This window comes from Muntiacus reevesi, chromosome 3 (assembly GCF_963930625.1).
Source record: "Muntiacus reevesi chromosome 3, mMunRee1.1, whole genome shotgun sequence".
NCBI classification, from domain to species: domain Eukaryota; kingdom Metazoa; phylum Chordata; class Mammalia; order Artiodactyla; family Cervidae; genus Muntiacus; species Muntiacus reevesi.
The window spans coordinates 134,414,273-134,436,125 of NC_089251.1; the positions used below are offsets into that span (position 1 = coordinate 134,414,273).

Consider the following 21,853-nt stretch of genomic DNA (forward strand, 5'->3'; position numbering starts at 1 on the left):
GATACAGCTATGCCTGCAAACACTGGAAAAACTGTCAACTAGATTCAGCTGCTGTGATGTTGCTGAGGTGAAGAACTGCTGGAGTGATGCTCATTGGAACTGCAGGTCCAGAAGAAGCCCTCAGGAAGGAGAGAGGGAGAAGAGTACCCCCAACCCCGCCCCGTCCACCTCTAGCCTGTGGTCTTCCACAAGCAGCCACTATTACCAAAGCCCAATACAATCAGTTGGCAAGGTTAAATGTCGCTTGCAAAGTCCAGCTCCAGCCTCACAAAAAAGATAGAGAAGGGTGATCTGGTGCAGATATAAAATAGCATAAAAATTGGCACATGGTCTTAAGAGATAATCAAACTACAAACAGAACAGAGCAGACCCTTTCAAGAAATCCTCCTAGAAATCCTGTTGACCTTTTTGTGACCACCTTACTTGCTCTGTCTTCTAAATATATTACCCATAATTCAAGGAAGAATGAGGAAAGTTTGTTCAAAGTACTGGTTTGACCCGTGACTCCCAAAACAATAGTGTTGACCTTCAAGATGAGTTCATCTTTCTCTTACAAAAGAATTACAATGGCTCAGTGATAATTTGTTACATAAATTTTGAGGAGTCACTGTTACTTATATTTGTAATCTGGACATTAATTAATTTATTAAAGTGATCAGAAATCTGACTGATGATATATAATTACTTAGTTAACTGAAGCAATCAAGGTATTTGATACTAGCTTCTTAAAATCTTATTTGTATACATAATAGGGTGGAATAATTATCCAAAAATACATGGATGACAGGTATTTTGATAGCAAAAAATAGGTCTGTCTTTAATTAAGATCAAACCATATAGTATTGTATAGGACTTGGTATACAATAAATTGTATCCTTTCCTACAATTTGTGAATTGCTAAGAAGCATTTAAATTGGAAATGCTGTATCAAAATTAAGTGAAAAGCCCATAACTATTTCTGTCATCTTCATGTCTATTAAATTGTTGGTTTGATAATCCAGACAGACAGCAGACTGGTGGAGAGGAGAACTAAAAACCTAACTCTAAAAGAAGTATTTGTTTCTATCTTGCTTAAAACAAACAGCAATGAAGCAATTCTAATCTGATTACACAGGCTTGATCTTGAACCTATATTTAGAAAGAACTCATTATATATCAGCAGAAATTAATGGAGTTACAAACGGATGTCACAGAGACTAATTCTATAACTTTATGAATTAACAGATTTTCTTTAATTTCCCACAGAGAGAACTTATATTTATCAACACAGAGTGTTAATATTATTAAAAATGCTTCTTACCTATTAACATCCCAGATTTTGCTAGTTGTATCCAGTGAGGAAGAAGCCACAAAATCACCACAGGAGTGCCACGTGCAGGACCACACAGCGTGGGTATGTCCCTCGAAGGTCAGAATGCAATTACCTTTAGACAGGTCCCATAACTTAACTGTAGTATCACCACTTGAAGTAGCCAACTTGTTGCCACTATATGCAAGAACATGAAAAGGTAATTTGTGATAAAAATCAATTTACAGTTCATTTATTTTTATAAATGGTTATCTTCTGTGAATAACTTGTGCATTTATCTGAGTTATTTTTATTTTTAATGGCATGTCATTATGCCTGACTCTTATTATTTTATTTGAATCTACACAATTTGATACTTCCCTTTATGGTTTAGTGAAGTATCAAATTGTGTAGATTTAAATAAGACCCTGATGCTGGGAAAGACTGAAGGCGGGAGTAGAAGGGGATGACACAGGATGAATTGGTTGGATGGCATCACTGACTCAATTGACATGAGTTTGAGTAAACCCCAGGGGTTGGTGATGGACAGCAAGGCCTGGCGTGCTGCAGTCCATGGGGTCGCAAAGAGTCAGACATGACTGAGCGACTGAAATGAACTGAACAACATGGTTTAGTAATTCAAGTTGATGAAACTGCTGTTGTATACTTTCTATATTAATTATTCCATAGTTTTCCAGATTAATTTACTAAATTTGTACTCTTTTAAAGCACATGTTGGTTTCAAGGACTATGTTACATTCTGTGGATGATACAGCCTCAGGACGATGAAATTTTAGACAATTTCAAAAATGTAAATCAATATAAAAAGCCAGTCAGCATTGTTTATGTTTGTATTAATTAAATGCTGTAAGAGTGCGGTTTAGATAATGAAGGAAGATGTGAATCAGAAATGAGGGGGCTATGGAGCTACATCTTGAGAGATGAAAAACTCTGAAGAGCTGGGTGGTTAAGAATGAATCACTGGGTTTTCCATTTGAGTTATCAGTAGACATTAAAAAAATTCAGAGGCTTTTAAGTGGTAGGTACAAAAACAAGATTAAGAAATAAGTGGGTGGCAGAGATGTCAGCAGAGACATCTAGGTTTCTTTTGGCAAAATATCAGCTGCTAGAACATTTCATGTCCATCATCTTCTCCATATCCTTCAGCACTGCGTGCTCCTTGTATATGTTCTCTCAGTAACTTCTCTCTCACTGAATATAACGAATTGCTTATTTGCCTCCTTCCCTTTGTTCTTGATGGGGAATTGCTCCCTCTCTCTGTTCTGACAGCATAAAGCATTATGGTTAACCAACTGAAGTGCTCATTAAATGCTTTCAAAAAGAATAAATATATGAATGAATGAAGTGATGCTACAAATGAAGAGTTGACCAAAATTTCTAGGACAGGAAACTGTACTTAGATCGAGATAAGTGTTTTGCTTGCTTGCTTTTATTTGTTTATTTTTATGCTGAGAGAACTAAACTTTTATATGCAGATGAGTAACAACCACTAGAGAAGAAGACTTAAAGATGCTGCCAGAAAGGAGGATTAGAGAGTAAAAACATTCTCAATAAAGTCACAAAAGGATATTTATTTGTACTAACAGAAGTACTCTGTAAGTGTAGTCCTTTACTGATAGGTAGATACTAAAACCTATCCTTTCTTTTTCAGCTCTTGTTTATTTGTACATGTTTGCCATTAAAATTTTTACCTTCTAAATATTAAAAAATAAACAATATATGTTTGTCTAAAGATAACTCATTATAACTTCACACCGGGATATAGATTCAAAATTTGAATCTGGGTGAACATTAGAGGGGAATACATATGTTCAGTCCATGGCAGTATATAAGTTAAGAAATAAGGATGTCAGAAAAAAGAAAAAAGAAAACATTTTCCTAATAAAAGTCTCAGAAGAGAATGATATAAAATGGAATACAAATAACATTCAAAGAAAAAAGGTAATCAATTTACAGAAACTAGAAATTTAAGATGTAGAACCAGAGATCCAGGGGGGAAAAATGGATACCACGTGGAATAAACAATGTAAACAAAAAGCAATCTTCACCTAGTTAAATTTTAGCCAACTGTAAAGCACTACAGGCAAAAACAATAATTATAAGAATAAGAAAATCAAGTCATTTACTTATATAGTGCTTAACATGTGGTATAGGGCTTCCCTGGTAGCGCAGCTTGTAAAAAATAATCCACTTCAATGCAGGAGACTCTGATTTGATTCCTGGGTCAGGAAGATCCGCTGGAGAAGGGATAGGCCACCCGAAGATCCGCTGGAGAAGGGATAGGCCACCCACTTGAGTATTCTTGGGCTTCTCTGGTGGTAAAGAATTAAAAGAGAACAGCTACCTACTCCAGTATTCTGGCCTGGAGAATTCCATGGAGAGAAGAACCTGGTAGTCTACAGTTCATGGGACTGCAGAGTCCAACTTGACTGAGTGACTATCACTTAACATGTGCTAGAAACTCTATTGAGTACATTGTATGTATATTTGATCCTCACTAACAGTTTGAGCAACTTAATTATCTTTGAAACAAACTTGACAGTCCCTATTTAAATAAGTAAAATGATAAAATGTTTCACTCCTAGCAAGGTTTTTAAACTAAATTATATGAAATACTAAATGTATCTTAACTGATAAAAATGACAATTGCTAGAACCACAGAAATAAAAGTGACCAGTATAAAATAGTATAGACATAACAGAAGCAGAAGTTATTAAGATGTGGCAAGAATACACAGAAGAACTATACAAAAATTATCTTAATGACCTGGATAATTACAATGGTGTGATCGACTCACCTAGAACCAGACATCCTGGAGTTCAAAGTCAAGTGGGCCAGAGAAAGCATTACTACAAACAAAGCTAGTGGAGGTGATGGAATTACTGCTGAGCTATTTCAAATCCTAAAGATGATGCTGTGAAAGTGCTGCACTCAATATGCCAGCAAAATTGTAAAACTCAACAGTGGCCACAGGACTGGAATAGGTCAGTTTTCATTACTATCCCAAAGAAAATGAAGTCACTCAGTTGTGCCTGACTCTTTGCGACCCCTTAGATTGTAGCCTATCAGGCTCCTCTGTCCATGGAATTTTCCAGGCAAGAGTACTAGAGTGGGTTGCCATTTCCTTCTCCAGGGGATCTTCCCAACCCAGGGATTGAACCCAGGTCTCCCTCATTGCAGGCAGACGCTTTACCATCTGAGCCACCAGGGAAGCCACCAATCCCAAAGAAGGTCAATGCCAAAGAATGATCAAACTACTGCACAACTGCACTCATCTCACATGTTAGTACAATCCCCAAGCTAGCTTTCAACAACACATGTGCCAGGAACTTCCAGATGTTCAATGTAGATTTAGAAAAGGCAGAGGAACCAGAGATCAAATTACCAACATCCATTGGATAATGGAAAAACAAGAGAATTCCAGAAAAAACATCTATTAGTTTCACTGACTACGTGAAAGCCATTGACTCTATGGATCACAATAAACTGCATAAAATCCTTAAAGAGATGGGAAAACCAGACCACTTACCTGCCTCCTGAGAAACCTGTATGCAGCTCAAGAAGCAAGTTAGAAGTAGACATGGAACAACGGACTGGTTCAAAATTGGGAAAGGATTACAGCAAGGCTGTACATTGCTGCCATGCTTATTTAACTTATATGCATCATGCAAAATGCCAGGCTGGATGAAGCACAAACTGGAACCAAGATAGCCAGGAGAAATATGAATAACCTCAGATGTGCAGATGACACCACTCTTATGGCAAAAAGTGAAGAACTAAAGAGCCTCTTGGTGAAGGTGAAAGAGGAGAGTGAAAACCTGACTTCAAACTCAACATTCAAAAAACAAATATCAAGGCATCTGGTCCTATCACTTCATGGCAAATAGATGGGGTAGCAATGGAAATCATGACTTTATTTTCTTGGGCTCCAAAATCACTGTGGATGGTGACTGCTGTCATGAAATTAAAAGATACTTGCTCCTTGGAAGAAAAGCTATGACCAACCTAGACAGCATATTAAAAAGCAGAGACATTACTTTTCCAATAAAGATTAATATAGTCAAAGCTATGGTTTTTCCAGTAGTCATGTATGGATGTGAGAGTTGGACCATAAAGAAGGCTGAGCACCAAAGAATTGATGCTTTTGAGCTGTGGTGTTGGAGAAGACTTCAGTCCATGGTGTCGCAAAGAGTCAGACATGACTGAGCGACTTCACTTTGGCTATAAGGAGATCAAACCAGTCAATCCTAAAGGAAATGAGTCCTGAATATTCATTGGAAGGACTGATGCTGACGCTGACGCTCCAATACTTGGCCACCTGATGCAAAGAGCTGACTCACTGGAAAAGACCCTGATCCTGGGAAAGACTGAAGGAAGGAAGGAGCAGAGGGATGACAGAGGATGAGATGGTTGGATGGCATCACCAACTCAATGGACATAAGCTTGAGCAAATTCTGGGAGATAGTGAAGGACAGGGAAGCCTGGCATGTTGCAGTTCATAGAGTCACAAAGTGTTGGAGACAACGGACTAAACTATAACTGTCAAAGTGAAAGATTTATACACCTCTCTCAATTTATTTTCTAATTCAAAATACTGAAAAAGATATGGAATATTTAATGAATAAAAATATAACCTTAATGGCCATGTACAAAATCCTTCACCAAATAACCAGTGAACATATACTTTCCTCAAGTATATAAATGGAACATTTATAAAAACAGATAATATAGCATATTAGCACTTGCCATAAAGCAAGTCTTTAGCATATTTTTACCACAGATGTTATATTTTATCATCATAATACAACTGATATAAATAAGTAACAAAATCATAGTTTTTAAATCCTATATATGTGTGAACTTTAAAACAACTTTAAATTAACTTAAATATCCAAGAACTAATAATAGTGGATATTTTAAAATAATTAGAACTAAATGAAAACAACAAACTTTGAGGTGAGATCAAAATGGAATTTCAGAGTCATCTTAATTTCTTTACCTCCTAATAATAAAAAGAACACAGTCTCAAAATCGTTCTGCTAAGCATGAGACATTAAGTTCAGAAAACATATACTATCAACTATTATAACGAAAGATCAACATAGACCAAAGTGGTTCTTTGAAAAAAAAAAAGTGTTTAAATATATCTCTGCTAAGGCTGGGGAAAAAAAAAGTCTCTCAAGATGATAAACTATTAACCAATAACCTAAAGAGATATTATAAATGTATAGTTTCATTCTTTTCATTTTTCTTGGAAATTATTTTTCATAACAAATGTTATATAAATATGATATTTTGCAACTTATGAACACTCTACAAATAAATCATATCAAATCTGGTTGGGTCAAGCTAATTTATACTTTACAAACAGTAAGCACAAAGCATCATTAATTTTCTAAACTCTTAATCTTTTCTGTAATTGCTTTACACCTTATTTTTACATATTCTTTATTCAAACTGACTTTTCAGACTTTAGCACGTAACTGCAGAAATATTTTGTTACTGTCAAAAATGACTTCAGTTTTCAAAAATAAATATATTATACTTTCCAGATTGATACTAATTACCTGTTTTCAATAAAACATAATAACATGTTTCATGAGAGAGGTGTGGAGCAGGAAGAAATTAATGCCTTTTGTGTCACAAAATAGGAAGTGAAGGGTACAGAAGCAAGAAGACGTGATCGGTTTCTCATCTTGGCTCTGCTAGGTGACCTTTGTGACTTTGGACAGGCCATTTAACATTTCCATTTAACACTTGGAAATTCATTGTCTTTACTTGGAAATATGGTGATAAGTTCTACTCAATATGAAGTGCTGTTTTGAAGATCAAATAAAAGAATTTTTATAACAACACATTTTAAATTCCAGGTATTTTTCAAACCTAATATTTTTTTTAAAAGATTCTCTTATGACCTGTAGTTTCATGTGAAATTGTTTAGCAACATTTCTATAAACAGCAGAATGAGATACAATCACCACCATCAACCTGTAGTCTCCTCCACCTGTGCCTATCTACTCAATAGGAGTATGTGAATTTGTAAAATGACCATCAGTCACAATGTTCTCAGTTAACATAGGATATGCATATATTATTTTATGTAGCAGAATAACATACAACCAAAATCTAATTAAAGAGAAGGAAATGGCAATCCATTCCAGTATTCTTGCCTGGAAAAGTCCATGGATAGAGGAGCCTGGGGGTCTGTAGTTCATGGGGTCACAAAGAGTCGGACACAACTGAGTGACTAAGCATAAGCACAAAATCTAATTAAATTAAAATAGTTTCTCCTCCTGTGTTTATATAGGTAAAAGATCTAATTTTGGTTTTACTGAGCTCATAAAATTATGATATTAGAAAAACTCGCAGTTAGAATTCAGATTACCTAAAACATTGTCATATTTGAGACACATTTAGTGTTCTCAGTTTGAGAGAATCCTCCAGACTTTAAAAGGTAAAAGAGCTTAGGAATCCTTTAACACGAGTTACTGTAAACTCTTTAACTTATTCACAGCTACAGGGCTGCTTGGCTGCATTTTAGGGCTGAGGACACCGTGAAAGAGCAAAGACATGTGTACATGTCCACACAGAGAACAGTCTTGGCTGGTTTTCTAAAGTAAAGGGTGTCCATGTTCAAATGTTCTTGTCCTCACTTTCAAGTGATACACTCTTATTTGTGCAGGAATCTGGAGTCAACCAACAATCACAAATGGAACCCAGAAGACAGCATTGTGTGCAGATATTAGAGACTCTCCCAGAAGCAGAGAGGCAGGGATGAGCATTCAGGAAAGAACTAGGCTTTCCCTGCCTGGCTGTAAAACTCCTCCCCTTCTTGGGTAGGTAGCTTGCCTGGAGCTCCAGGTTAACCTGTCAGTTGAGAAACTTCAATGGGATCTTCAGCTCAGCCTTTCACAGGAATGGCAAGATTCTGCCAAGTGAACTCCCCAGCCCCTGTCATACAGTGTTTACAGGATACACTACTTGGGTAAATGCATGAAAGATACACATATTAAGGAAGGAGATAGTTCATTTGGAAATACGTCTCTGTTAATAGAAGCATGGCCTGTATCATTTAGAGCTGTAAGTTTGAACAAGTTTACATAGAGCAAGACATCTTGGTGCAGAGGAAAGAAAAACACAGAATTAAAAAAAGGAGAAATACAATCTATTGCTCAATAGGCTATGTTATACACTATAGTATCCTAGACTCTTAATATGGACTCAGTGTTGAATTGTCATTCAGGCCTTAATAGCAGGAGTTATTGCACTGCGGCTGAATAGCTTGAGGTGCTTTCTTTCATTAACAATGAAAATCCCACGGCTGACTAGGTCTAACTTCTGTTGATTGCTAGAATACTTGGGCCCAAAGTTGAAACCCTCTTTTAGTAATTAAATAAAAGAACACTATATTACAGCTTTATTTATGAATGAATTCTATGTTGCCAACCTTTAACAGAAAGAATTCAATATAGATTACATGTATTTTCTGTACTAACTTGACCCTAGGCTTCACCTTATTTTACTTATTCTAAGTCACCCTCCTGAGAAATCTTTATGCAGGTCAAGAAGCAACAGTTAGAACTGGACATGGAACAACAGACTGGTTCCAAATCAGGAAGGGAGTACATCAAGGCTGTATATTGTCACCCTGTTTATTCAACTTATATGTAGAGTACATCATGCAAAATGCTGGACTGGATGAAGCACAAGCTGGAATCAAAACTGCTGGCAGAAATACCAATAACCTCATACGTCAAGGCTGTATACTGTCCCCTTGCTTATTTAACTTATATGCAGAGTACATCATGAGAAATGGTGGGCTGGATGAAGCACAAGCTGGAATCATGATTGCTGGGAGAAATATCAATAACGTCAGATATGCAGGTGACACCACCCTTATGGCAGAAAGTGAAGAAGAACTAAAGAGCCTCTTGATGAAAGTGAAAGAGGAGAGTGAAAAATCTGACTTAAAACTCAACATTCACAAAACTAAGTTCATGGCATGTGATCCCATCACTTCATGACAAGTAGATGGGGAAACAGTGGAAACTGTGAGAGACTTTATTTGGGGGGGGGCTCCAAAATCACTGCAGATGGTGACTGCAGCCATGAAGTTAAAAGACACTTGCTCCTTGGAAAAAAGTTTATGACCAACCTAGCCAGCATATTAAAATGCAGAGACATTACTTTGCCAACAAAATTGCACTAGTCAAAGCTATGGTTTTTCCAGTAGTCATGTATGGATGTGAGAGTTGGACTATAAAGAAAGCTAAATGTCGAAGGATTGATGCTTTTGAACTGTGGTGTTACAGAAGACACTTGAGAGTCTCTTGGATTGCAAGGAGATCCAACCAATCTATCCTAAAGAAAATCAGTCCTGAATATTCATTGGAAGGACTGATGCTGAAGCTGAAATTCCAATACTTTGGCCACCTGATGCAAAGAACTGACTCATTTGAAAAGACCCTGATGCTGGGAAAGATTGAAGGCAGGAGGAGAAGGGAACGACAGAGGATGAGATGGTTGGGTGGCATCACTGACTCAGTGAGCATAAGTTTGAGTAAATTCTGGCAGCTGGTGATGGACAGGGAGGCCTGGCGTGCTGCAGTCCATGGGGTCGCAAAGAGGAGGACACAGCTGAGTGACTGAACTGAACTATGTGCTTAGGATCTAAAATGATTGAAATAAGCTTTGCCCTCAAGAACCTCCTAGTCTAAGAGTTTACACAAATATATAGCCAATTAATTATAATATTTTCACAAATATTTTAATAGATATTATTCAGGATACAGTGACAGAATAGAGAAGGGCATAACCAATTTTCTAGGCTTGGAAGATACTCATGAAGGCTTTAAAAATGGAAACATCTGAACAATATCTCTATGTAAATGTCCACAAAGTGGGAAAAAACAAAAAGAAAAAAGGATGAGTGTTAAGCATGTGGAAACTGTAGAATATTCAGAGATTAGATATTTTGCTTTCAAGAAGATAAGAGTAATGGAAAAATTAGTTTAAATATATAAAAAATAGTCATATAATAGAAGACCTTGCCTTCACCCCTAATGGCTTCCCTGGTGGCTCAGATGGTAAAGAATCTGCCTGAAATGCAGGAGACCTGGGTTCAATGCCTGGGTCAGGAAAACCCCTTGGAGAAGGGAATAGCTACCCTCTCCAGTTTTCTTTCTTTCTTTCTTTTTTTTTTTTTTTTTTTTTTTTAACACCCCTGTATTCTTGCCTGGGAAATTCCATGGGCAGAGGAGGTTGGTGGGTTGCTATCTGTGGGGTTGCAAAGATTCAGAGGTAAATGAGCAACTTACACTTTCACTTTAACACAGTAATAAAGTGTTTTAATCTGTAGGCTATGAAGAAAAATGAAAGCATTTTAAGAAGAGTTGAAAAAGTAATCAGATACTAATCTTGGGATGCTAACTCTGAAAACATAACAAAGACCAAATTGTTAGAAGAGCAGAAAAGATGTTAGAGAATTGATAGTGATTTCTAGTAGAGGCTGGCACTTGCTTATTGAACTTAATTACTCTGAGATCTATGCTTTGAATAATTACATCACTACCCAATTTTGGTAAATGATTCTCAAGGTAAAGTCCAACACTTGTATTGTCCACATAGGTAAAGGATTGTTCCAAGTCTAAATTGTAATGATTAAGGATATATCATTTTTCCAGTGGAAAGTCTCTATGTGATGATGCTGTTCCCAACCTTACCTTCTTCTGACCTCTGATCTGAGTCAGTAAAAATCCAGAATTGCAAGATTTTTTAATGTATTTTTTTGTGACTTTCAGGAGTGCATGGTAACCAAAATATGCAGTGTGATGCTGAGTTCAAGTCTTAGGAGGATTAATTTGGGAAAAATATTCAAGGTCAACAGAGTGAGGACACATATTTTATCACCTGAGGCCAATGACTGTGAAATGAAATACTTTCTCAGCAGCCTCTGCTTTGGCACCCAGAGTTGTTGCACAAAACTGCAATAAGATAAGAAGTTTAGTGAAGAGGATTGCTTTCGACAAACTTGTGAAAATTCTAAATGAAACTGGGATAATATTTTCCAAACAATTATTCACCATGTCTAGTTTGGAAAGTACAATTAGAAAAGGATTTCCCTTGTATGTCTGGAAAGGAATATTCAATTTTGGAATGAGGTTTTCTCACAATCCACAAGTGCCAAAGCCACACTGACTGATATCCTTACAATGAATACAAATGAGCACGATACTTCTATGGTTCCAAAAGATGCAATGAAAAAATAAGATGTTTTCCATAAATGGCAGCATTATAAGAACAATTAAGATAGCTTCAAAACTACTCTGGTGAAAGCAAATCTGTGTATCATGGAATTCTAGAATGTCAAATCCAGAAGTGTCCTTAAATTCATCAAATCCAGTCATACACCCTTCATTTTCATTATTTCTACTAATCTCATATTATTTTATTGCCCAGGCTCCATTTAAAATTTCTGAACACAAGAAACCCAGTTTATTTGGTTTTGAGCAGCTCTGTTAGAAAATCTTCTTCCACCTTCATTAAAGTCAGTAATAATCTCTGGCATCATCCAGAATTCAAATAATCCTGCTTTCACTCAATCGCCTTCAGAGTAGAGGAGAAAAACTATCATGCTCTAGGATGTCAGTCCATTCACTCTCATCTCTCAGATATTCTCCATGCCACCTCCACTTTAGAGATAAGCAAGGATTCAAGAAGTTGTACATCTACTCCAGCTTGACTCATAACTGGTCTACTTCTATTGAACAGGGCATACAGTTCCATTATTTTATTCCAATCTTGTATCCTATCACTTCAAATCCTGGTAATAAATTTAAATGCATGTATATTTCCACATAATTAAAATATGAGCTTCACTTTGCTTATTTTCTATTCCTTAAGGCATCAGATACTCTTTCATATTCTTTTATTAATTATTTCTTATGTTTCATGTACACATTGCTATTTTTCCTTTCCATGACAATTTTGTTTTATTTTTAATAACCAGGCTCACATTTGGGTTGAAGTTCTCTTGATAATAACAGTTTGTTTCAGGATAAACAAAGCTGTTTCTAATATTCTGGGCTATACTGTATTTCTACCTAGGAAGTCAGTTGAGCATTTCAGTTTATAAAGCCATTTTTCATAAATCCAAACTCCATTAACTTAATCATATATAAGTCCAGCTGTTTACCAGTCTTGTCCCTCGCTCCCTGCAAGTGAGATAAGAAAAATAACTAACAGTAACCACACATATATCCCCAAATTTTCTAATCTCCTGTCAAAGATTTTGTAACCCCTTCAATGTTTTACTGGTTTTTCCATGAGCATCATCTGGTCCCACCATAAAATCAGGGGTATTGATTCAGGGAACAGAGACATGATCTCAGCAAATTCTCCATCATATTTCTCATAAACTCTGGAAAAAAAGCACAAATTTCACCTGAATTTTCTGTCTCCACAGATCAAGTATCCCCCAGGGCTGTACCACTTACCAAGGAATTAACAACCAGCAGGACAGAAATTAATTCACTTTCTGTGTGAATTCTGCACCTCAAATTGTATAAGTAAATTAGATCCTTTAGGTGTACTAAATTTCATACTCAGTAGCTTTTAATTGTCCTGGAAATAAGTGAAACTAGAATATTAACAGAAGCTAGACTCAGTTTCTAATCATATCTTTGCCATTTAAGAGCCTGGCTGCTTATAAAACTCTTTCTAGAGACTACTGTTCTCATTCATAAAAGGAAGAAATGATACCTTTCTACTGTGATTTCCTAGTACAGATTAAACTAAGGATGTTTCCCAAAATGTAATCCACAAAGCAGCTGTGAGTTGAAGTAAAATCTGTGAATCTCTTCTATAATAGTCTTGAAGGACCTGTCACTTGCACGGAGCACACTGCTTTAAAAAAATAATAATATTTTAAAAAGTAACTCAGGGACAGATAATGTATTGTTTATTAGAAGGATACTGCTCTTCTTGCTATCTTCCAGGAAGTCAATTTTTTCTTGCAGAAAAGATGAGGCTTTTGTGAGCAGAGTAACTGTGAATCCCCACTGTGCAACCACTCCATGTAAGGACTAAATTACTGGCTATGGAACAGTTTGCTAGAGCAGAAGCTGGAATTAAAAGTTAGATGTATATCATTTGAATATACAGATAAGCACAGAGCAATGAGCTCGTTGACTGGGAGTGACCCACTAGAGCTAAGCACAAACTTTAGCCTGAGACTTAACAACAGACAGTGTGACTCTAGGAGGGTGAACTCTCTAGAAAATAAAATAGCATAATGCTAGAAGCTTAAGGAAATACATGTGGATGTAGAAACAGAAAGAAAGCTAAAAAGTCTCAGAGATAAAATAATTGGGTGTGGAGAAAGTGATGAGGAAGTCTGGCAAACTACTGCAAGATTCAAAGTAAAGACTGTGAAAACACAGTGGGCAAAAGAAACAGCACTAGAATCAAATGATTATTATTATTGTGTATCTATTGATGGGACAGTGGTGTCCAAATTTGAGTGTAAAGCATATCCAAACATGCTTCAATGTTAATGTACTGTTCATTATACCAAATTGTACAGAACTGTATTATTTTTTATTTCTTTAAATAACACCTAAAACAATTCTAAATGTTTCATCTAAAGTAGAAGAAATATGCAGCCACTATGGAAAACAGTATGTTGGTTCCTCAAAAAACTAAAGGTAAAGTTACCATGTGATCCAGCAATCCCACTCCTGGGCACATATTCAGACAAAACTATAACTCAAAAAAATTCATGCTCCTCTATGTTTGCAAAGAGTAGGACACGACTGAGCGACTGAACTGAACTGATTTCTATATTCATTGCAGCACTGTTCACAATAGCCGAGACATGGAAATAATCTAAATGTTCATCAACAGATGAGTTAAGAAGATGGTGTACACATACATACAACAGAATACTACTCAGCCATAAAAAAAAGATTGAAATAATGCCATTTGTAGCAAGCGACAAGGATGGACCTAGAGATTTTCATACTAAAAAAGTCAGAAAGAGAAAGACAAATACCCTATGACAGCACATGTGGAATCTAAAATATAACACAAATAAATTTATCTATGAAACAGACTCATAAACAGAGAGAACAGACCTGTGGTTGCCAAGAGGGAGAGGGGGTAAGTGAGAAATGAAGTGGGAGTTTGGGATTAGCAAATAAATCTATTACATATAGAATGAATAAACAACAAGGTCCTACCACATAGCACAGGATACTATATTCAATATCATGTGATAAATCGCAGTGGAAAAGAATATGAAAAAGGTGTGTGTGTGTGTGTGTGTATATATATATATAAATATGTGTGTATGTTTTACATATATATACATGTATAACTAAATCACTTTGCTGTACTTATATTTTATACTAGAACAAAATTAAAAATAAGCATAAGAATATGAAATTTAGTTACCAGTACCTAGCACACTGGGTTTCTGTCAATTTAGGTCAGATCACCCCAAAATGACTTTACCTACAGACCTGTATACTTGGATGATATGATTGGTGTCCCCAAATATCACAAGGACAAAAGTACTTAGAACACTGTAAAATATTACTCAAATATTATACTTATCTCTGGTGAATAAGGAATGACATATTTGGGGGCATACAGCATGCATACAATGACAAGCTTCCTTATTTTAGTCCTGATTCACAGTCCCCATAGATTTAAAATTTTTCTTATATTGGCACTATTTGAAATTCTTATCAACATCCCATTAATATCATAAAGAGGCATAAGTAAAATGTTTTATATTTTATATTTTTGTGACCAACCTAGAGAGCTTATTAAAAAGCAGAGACATTACTTTGCCAACAAAGGTCCGTCTAATCAAATCTATGGTTCTTCCAGTAGTCACGTATGGATGTGAGAGTCGGACTATAAAGAAAGTTGATCACTGAAAAATTGTTGCTTTTGAACTGTGGTGTTGGAGAAGACTCTTGAGAGTGTCTTGTACAGCAAGGAGATCCAACCAGTCCATCTTAAAGGAAATCAGTTCTATGTATTCATTGGAAGGACTGATGCGGAAGTTGAAACTCCAATACCTTGGCCACCTGATGTGAAGAACTGACTCACTGGAAAAGACCCTGATGCTGAGAGGGATTGGGGGCAGGAGAAGGGGACGACAGAGGATGAGAAGGTTGGCATCACCAACTCAATGGACATGAGTTTGAGTAAACTCCAGGAGTTGGCGATGGACAGGAAGGCCTGGCGTGCTGCAGTCCATGGGGTCACAAAGAGTTGGAGATGACTGAGCGACTCAACTGAACTGATACATAAAATTACATTTACAGAAATAAAAATTAAACTATAAGAAACATATTAACAATTAAAAATTAATTATAGTATATCACAATTCAGTAATACCCTGAAGAAAACATGATTTAAAAATATACAGGGCACCCCCCAAAACAATAAATACTAATAAAAATTAAACTATAAGAAACATATCAACAATTAAAAATTAATTATAGTATATCACAATTCAGTAATACCCTGAAGAAAACATGTTTAAAAATATACAGGGCACCCCCCCAAAACAATAAATACTAAGGTATAAATCTAACAAAATGTTTATAAGATCTGTATGAGGAAAACTTCAAAATTCTGATGAATGAATCAAAGAACTAAGTAAATGGAGAAATACTCCATGTTTAGAGACAGGATGACACAGTATTGTCAGGTTTTCCCAACTTATCTATAGATTCAATGAGATTACAATCAATATCCCAGCAAATTATTCTGTGGATATTGACAAGCTGATTCTAAATTATATGGAGAGGCGATTGTCCCAGAAGAGCCAACACAACACTGAAGGAGAAGAAAGTAGTTGAAGGACTGACACTAGACTAATTCTGAAGCTACGGTAATCAAGGCAGTTTAATATTGGTGAAAGAATAAACACATAGATCAGTGGAACAGAATATAAAGCCCAGAAATAGATCTCCATAAATACAGTCAACTTGTCTTCAGCAAAGGAGCAAGAACAGTATAGTGGCACAAAGATAGTCTCCAACAAATGGTGTTTGAACAACTGGACATCTTCATATCAAATATGAATCTGGACACACATCTTATACCCTTCATAAAATTAACAAGAAATAGACCATAGATCTAAATATAAAATGCAAAACTATAAAACTCCTATAATACAGAAATTTGGATGACCATTGTCATAGTTATTTTTAACTGGATGACCTTACATCATAGCCTTTTTAGTTACAATACCAAAGAAATGATCCATGAGAGAAATAATAGGCAAATCATATTTCATTAAAATTTAAAAGCTTCTGCCTTGTGAAAGATAATTCAAAAGAATCCAAAGACTAGGAAAAATATTTGCAAAAGACACATCTGTTAAAGAAACCTTCAAACTCAATATAAGAAAGCAATTTGATTAAAAAATGGACCACAAACCTTAATAGACATTTTAGCAAAGAATATATACAGATGTCAAAAAAGCAGGTGAAAAGACGCTCCACATCATATATCATCAGGGAAATGCAAATTAAAGCAACAGTGAGATGCCACTGCATATCTAATTAGAATGGTCAAAATCTGGAACACTGACCACAAATTCTGGCAAGGATGTGGAGTAACAGGAATTATACACTGTTCATAGGAACATAAAGTGGTACAGCCACTCTGGAAGACAGTTTAATGGTTTCTTACAAAACTAACCATACTCTTACCATAAAACCCAGTAAATATTCCTTGGTATTTATCTGAAGGAGTTGAAAACTTATTTCCACACAAAAATCTGCACATGAATGACTAAAAGTGAAGTGCAAGCCACTCAGTCATGTCCGACTCTTTGTGACCTCATGGACTATACAGTCCACAGTATTCTCCAGGCCAGAATACTGGAGTGGGTAGCCTTTCCCTTCTCCAGGGGATCTTCTCAACCAGGGATCGAACACAAGTCTCCCACATAGCAGGCGGATTCTTTATCAGCTGAGCCACAAGGGAAGCCCAAATGACTAAAGCTGCATTACTAATGCAATTATTAATGTACATGTGCCTAATAACAGAGTATCAAACTACATGAGTAAAAACTAAGAACTGCTAGGAGAAGTGGGCTTCCCTGGTGGCCTAGATGGTAAAGAATCTGCCTGCAATGTGGGAGACTCAGGTTCAATGCCTGTGTTGGGAAGATCCCTGGAGGAGGGCATGGCAACCCACTCCAGTATTCTTGCCTGGAGAATCTCCATGGACAGAGGAGCCTAGCAGGCTACAGTCCATGGGGCTGCAAAGAGTTGGACATGACTGAGTGACTAAGCACAGCACAGCAGGAGAAATAGATTAATTTACAAACACAGTTGGATATTTCAACCCCCTCTCTCATGAACAGATCCAGCAATCACAAAATTATTAAGAATAGAGTTGAAATCAACAATGCCATCAATCATCTAGATATAACTGACACTGATTGACTACTTCATCCAACAACAGCAGAATATACATTGCTTTCAACTTCACATGGAATATTCACCAAAAACAGAACACATTCTGGGCCATGAAACACAGCTTGACTAATTTAAAATAATATGTCATACAATGTCTGTTGTTAGACCACAATGGAATTTACTCACTCATAACTGCCAAAATGTGGAAGCAACCAAGATGTCCTCCATAAATGAATGGATATGTGCACTTTGGTACATCCAGACAATGCAATATTATCAGCCCTAAAAAGAAATAACTTAACGGATGATGAAGAGTCATGGAGGAACTTAAAATGCATATTTCTAAGTGAAAGAAGCAGTTTGAAACAGATACATACTGTATTCAGTTCCAATGCATGCTCAGGTATGTTCAACTCTGAGACTCCATGAACTATAGCCTGTCAGGCTCCTGTGTCCATGGTATTTCCCAAGCAAAAATACTGGAGTAGGTTGCCTTTTCCTATTCCAGGGGATCTTCCAAACCAGGGACTGAACCTGCATATCTTGCATCTCCTGCACTAGCAGGTGGGTTACTCACCACGGCACCATCCAGGTACAACTCCAACTAAATGACATTCTGGAAAAGGCAAAACTATGGAAACAGTAATAAATCAGTGGCTACCAAGAGTTGGGGGATGGGAGAGATGAACAGACAGAGAACAAAGGATGCTTAAGCCAATGAAAACACTCTGAATAATAATAATGGGGGACATGTATCATTAAAATTTTTGTCCAAACTCAAGAGTGTACAAGAGTGAACTCTAAGTGAAACTTTGGACTTTGTGTGGTAATAATGTGTCAATGTAAGTTCACGTTTGGTAAAAAATGAACAATTCTGTTGAGAAATACTGCAGAAATACATGTCTGGAGGTAGTGGTTGGAAGGTATACTGAAAATATCTGTAACTCTCAATTTTGCTATAAACTTAAAACTGCTATCAAAAGAAGTCTCAAAAATATGCTAGAGAGAAATACAGAAGAAAATTAGAAGAAACATATTTGAATATTAATCAAATTGTAGATGTGAGGGGTAATTTTCTAACCTCTATGTTCATGGGGAAGAAACCCTCCATTCTCCCCAAAAATGTTGAGAAAAACTGCAAGTTCCAAAGTTCAACATACTAATTCTTAAAGAAGAAAAAATAGAAAAAAGCAAAACAAAATGCTACTAGTATTTCACAAAAAAAAAAGAGAAACATATTTGAAACATAAATGGTTCATTAAAATTAAAAATAATTCCATTAATTATTTCTATAGGAAAAAGCTATTAAACAGGTAATTAACAAATGAGAGATTATATCTCTACAAAGAATAATGGTCAAGAAAATAACTAAAGAAATATAAAATTTATCCTTTTTTGTCTACCAAAGTAACAAAAGAAACTTACTTAAAACTATCATTATTCATGATATACTGTTGCAATTGTTGCAATGACACTGAAGTTGGAAAGAGAACAATGGAAATATTTTTGATTATATTACCTACTTTTGATACTCCTCGGTTTCCTAATAGACTGTTTACTAATAACCATGTTTTCTGTAGCTCATACATGTTTACTTACTTTTCAAATCCTGGATAATACTTCTTTGGTATAAAAATACTGAAAGTCACTGACACAGACAGTAAGATTACTGACAAGAAAATATCACCTACTAATATGACCTTTCAGATTTAACATGATTTATACTTTAGTAGTTTTATATTAAGGATTTTTTTCCTCACACAACCTGTAGGTGTTTAACAATGCCACTGAAGTTATTAGCTCAGATAATTTCTAAACAGTTTTGCTCTCACTAAAGTTGCCAATGAAGTCTTCAAATGAAGTGGCTTCAGTCAGTTCAGTTCAGTTCAGTTGCTCAGTCGTGTCCGACTCTTTGCGACCCCATGAATCTCAGCACTCCAGGCCTCCCTGTCCATCACCAACTCCTGGAGTTTACTCAAACTCATGTCCATCGAGTCGGTGATGCCATCCAGCCATCTCATCCTTTGTTGTCCCCTTCTCCTCCTGCCCCCAATCCCTCCCAGCATCAGGGTCTTTTCCAATGAGTCAGCTCTCCGCATCAAGTGGCCAAAATACTGGAGTTTCAGCTTCAACATCAGTCCATCCAATAAACACCCAGGACTGATCTCCTCTAGGATGGACTGGTTGGATCTCCTTGTAGTCCAAGGGACTCTCAAGAGTCTTCTCTAACACCACAGCTCAAAATCATCAATTCTTTGGCGCTCAGCTTTCTTTATAGTCCAACTCTCACATCCATACATGACTACTGGAAAAACCATAGCCTTGACTAGATGGACATTTGTTGGCAAAGTAATGTCTCTGCTTTTTAATATGCTATCTAGGTTGGTCATAACTTTCCTCCCAAGGAGTAAACGAGGGGAGGCCGTGAGGAGATACCCCTCATCTAAGGTAAGGAACAGTGGCTGCGCTTTGCTGGAGCAGCCGTGAAGTGATACCCCACGCCCAAGGTAAGGGAAACCTAAGTAAGATGAAGTGACTTGAAGGTTGTCAAATTATAGCTGATATTGGTCTGCTGAAACTGAATTTAAATTTTATAATTTTTATGAAAGATAATTATAAAACAAATTCTTAATGATTTCAGTGTATTCATATCACAATTATTCCACCTGCACGTGCAACCTTGTTGCTCATATTGTTTAGTTTCTAAGTCATGTCTGACTCTTTTGCGACCTCATGGAATGTTGCCTGCCAGGCTCCTCTGTCCAAGGAATTTCCCAGACAAGAATACTAGAGTGGGTTGCCATTTTCTCCTACAGGGGATCTTTCTGACCCAGGGATCAAACCCACATTTCCTGCACTGTCAGGAGGATTCTTTACCCCTGAGCCACCAAGAAAGCCCTCACAGTATACCTATATCTACCTATAATACTATGAAAATTATTTCTGGACAATTCCTTTATTTCAAATTATAGTGCACAGATTTTTAATATTTTATATTCAGAGGATATGAAACACTTCATAACCATATAGTATTATGGGCATGCTAAGTTGCTTCAGTCCTGTCTGACTCTAAGCAACCCTATGGACAGCAGTCAGCCAGGCTTCTCTATCCATGGGATTCTCCAGGCAAGAATACTGGAGTGGGTTGCTGGGCCCTCCTCCAGGGGGTCTTTCTGACCCAGGGATCAAGCCTGCATCTCTTACGTTTCCTGTATTGGCAGGTGGGTTCTTTACCACTAGCGCCACTTGGGAAGCCCCAGAGTATTATAATTGTATATAAAGTCTAAATATCTCATAGATTAGAAACTTACCATGGAAAGGTTTCTATGTCATAATTTTATTCTAATTTTTAGATTTGGTAGAGTAATTTACATAAGTAGTCATTAAATGTTTTTTAAATACATTTAATTTTTTAAATTAAATTGCTTTTTTTTAAAATGTATTTAAAAAACATTTAAAAATACATTAAAAACTTAGTTCATTAGGCAGCATTTTGTTCTCAGTTCTATTATTTCCCTATCTTGAAAGATACTTAGTTAGGGAAAAATATCTAAATTGCTAGTCAAGGAAATACCATAACCATAGTCTGAGTTTTCCTTTGAAGTTTAAAGAAATAACTCCATGCTTGAATAATTCTTCTGAGGTCCTCTCAGAGTGGTAAAAATACACAGAGGAAATTGTTTACATGGACTGCTAGGTATCCTTTAAATGTTATGTCCTATACTATACCTTCACCTATGTGAAAGTGATGCATGTTGTTGTTCTACAGATAAAGGCAAAACCTTTTATTTTTAGAAGTAATTTCATATTTTGGATGTGAATGTTTTTAATATTTGCATAGTGTAATTTATTGACATGGAAATCAAACTGAAAAATTATTCAAGAATTGGAAATACTGCTTATGAAATTTACAATGCCAAGACATTTAAGGTGTGGCCTTTTAAAAACTCCTTACAGTTCTTTATAAATATTTTATGGCACTTTAATATTACTTAAGCATAAAATGAACAAATGTTAAAGAAATACAGTATATCATTACAGGTCATCCATATATGCAGTATTTCAATACCATGAAGTGGATTCATACTAGAATACA

At 36.2% G+C, this 21,853-nt stretch overlaps 1 protein-coding gene across 1 annotated transcript in view; it reads right to left on the bottom strand.

The window, feature by feature from the left end:
- The window catches only part of SPAG16 (sperm associated antigen 16), a 973,751-nt gene that overhangs the window by 472,752 nt on the left and 479,146 nt on the right, over positions 1 to 21,853 (bottom strand). The window contains exon 12 of the mRNA XM_065930647.1: positions 1,301 to 1,486. Coding sequence (XP_065786719.1) covers positions 1,301 to 1,486 — 186 coding nt within the window. The remainder of the gene's footprint in view (positions 1 to 1,300; positions 1,487 to 21,853) is intronic.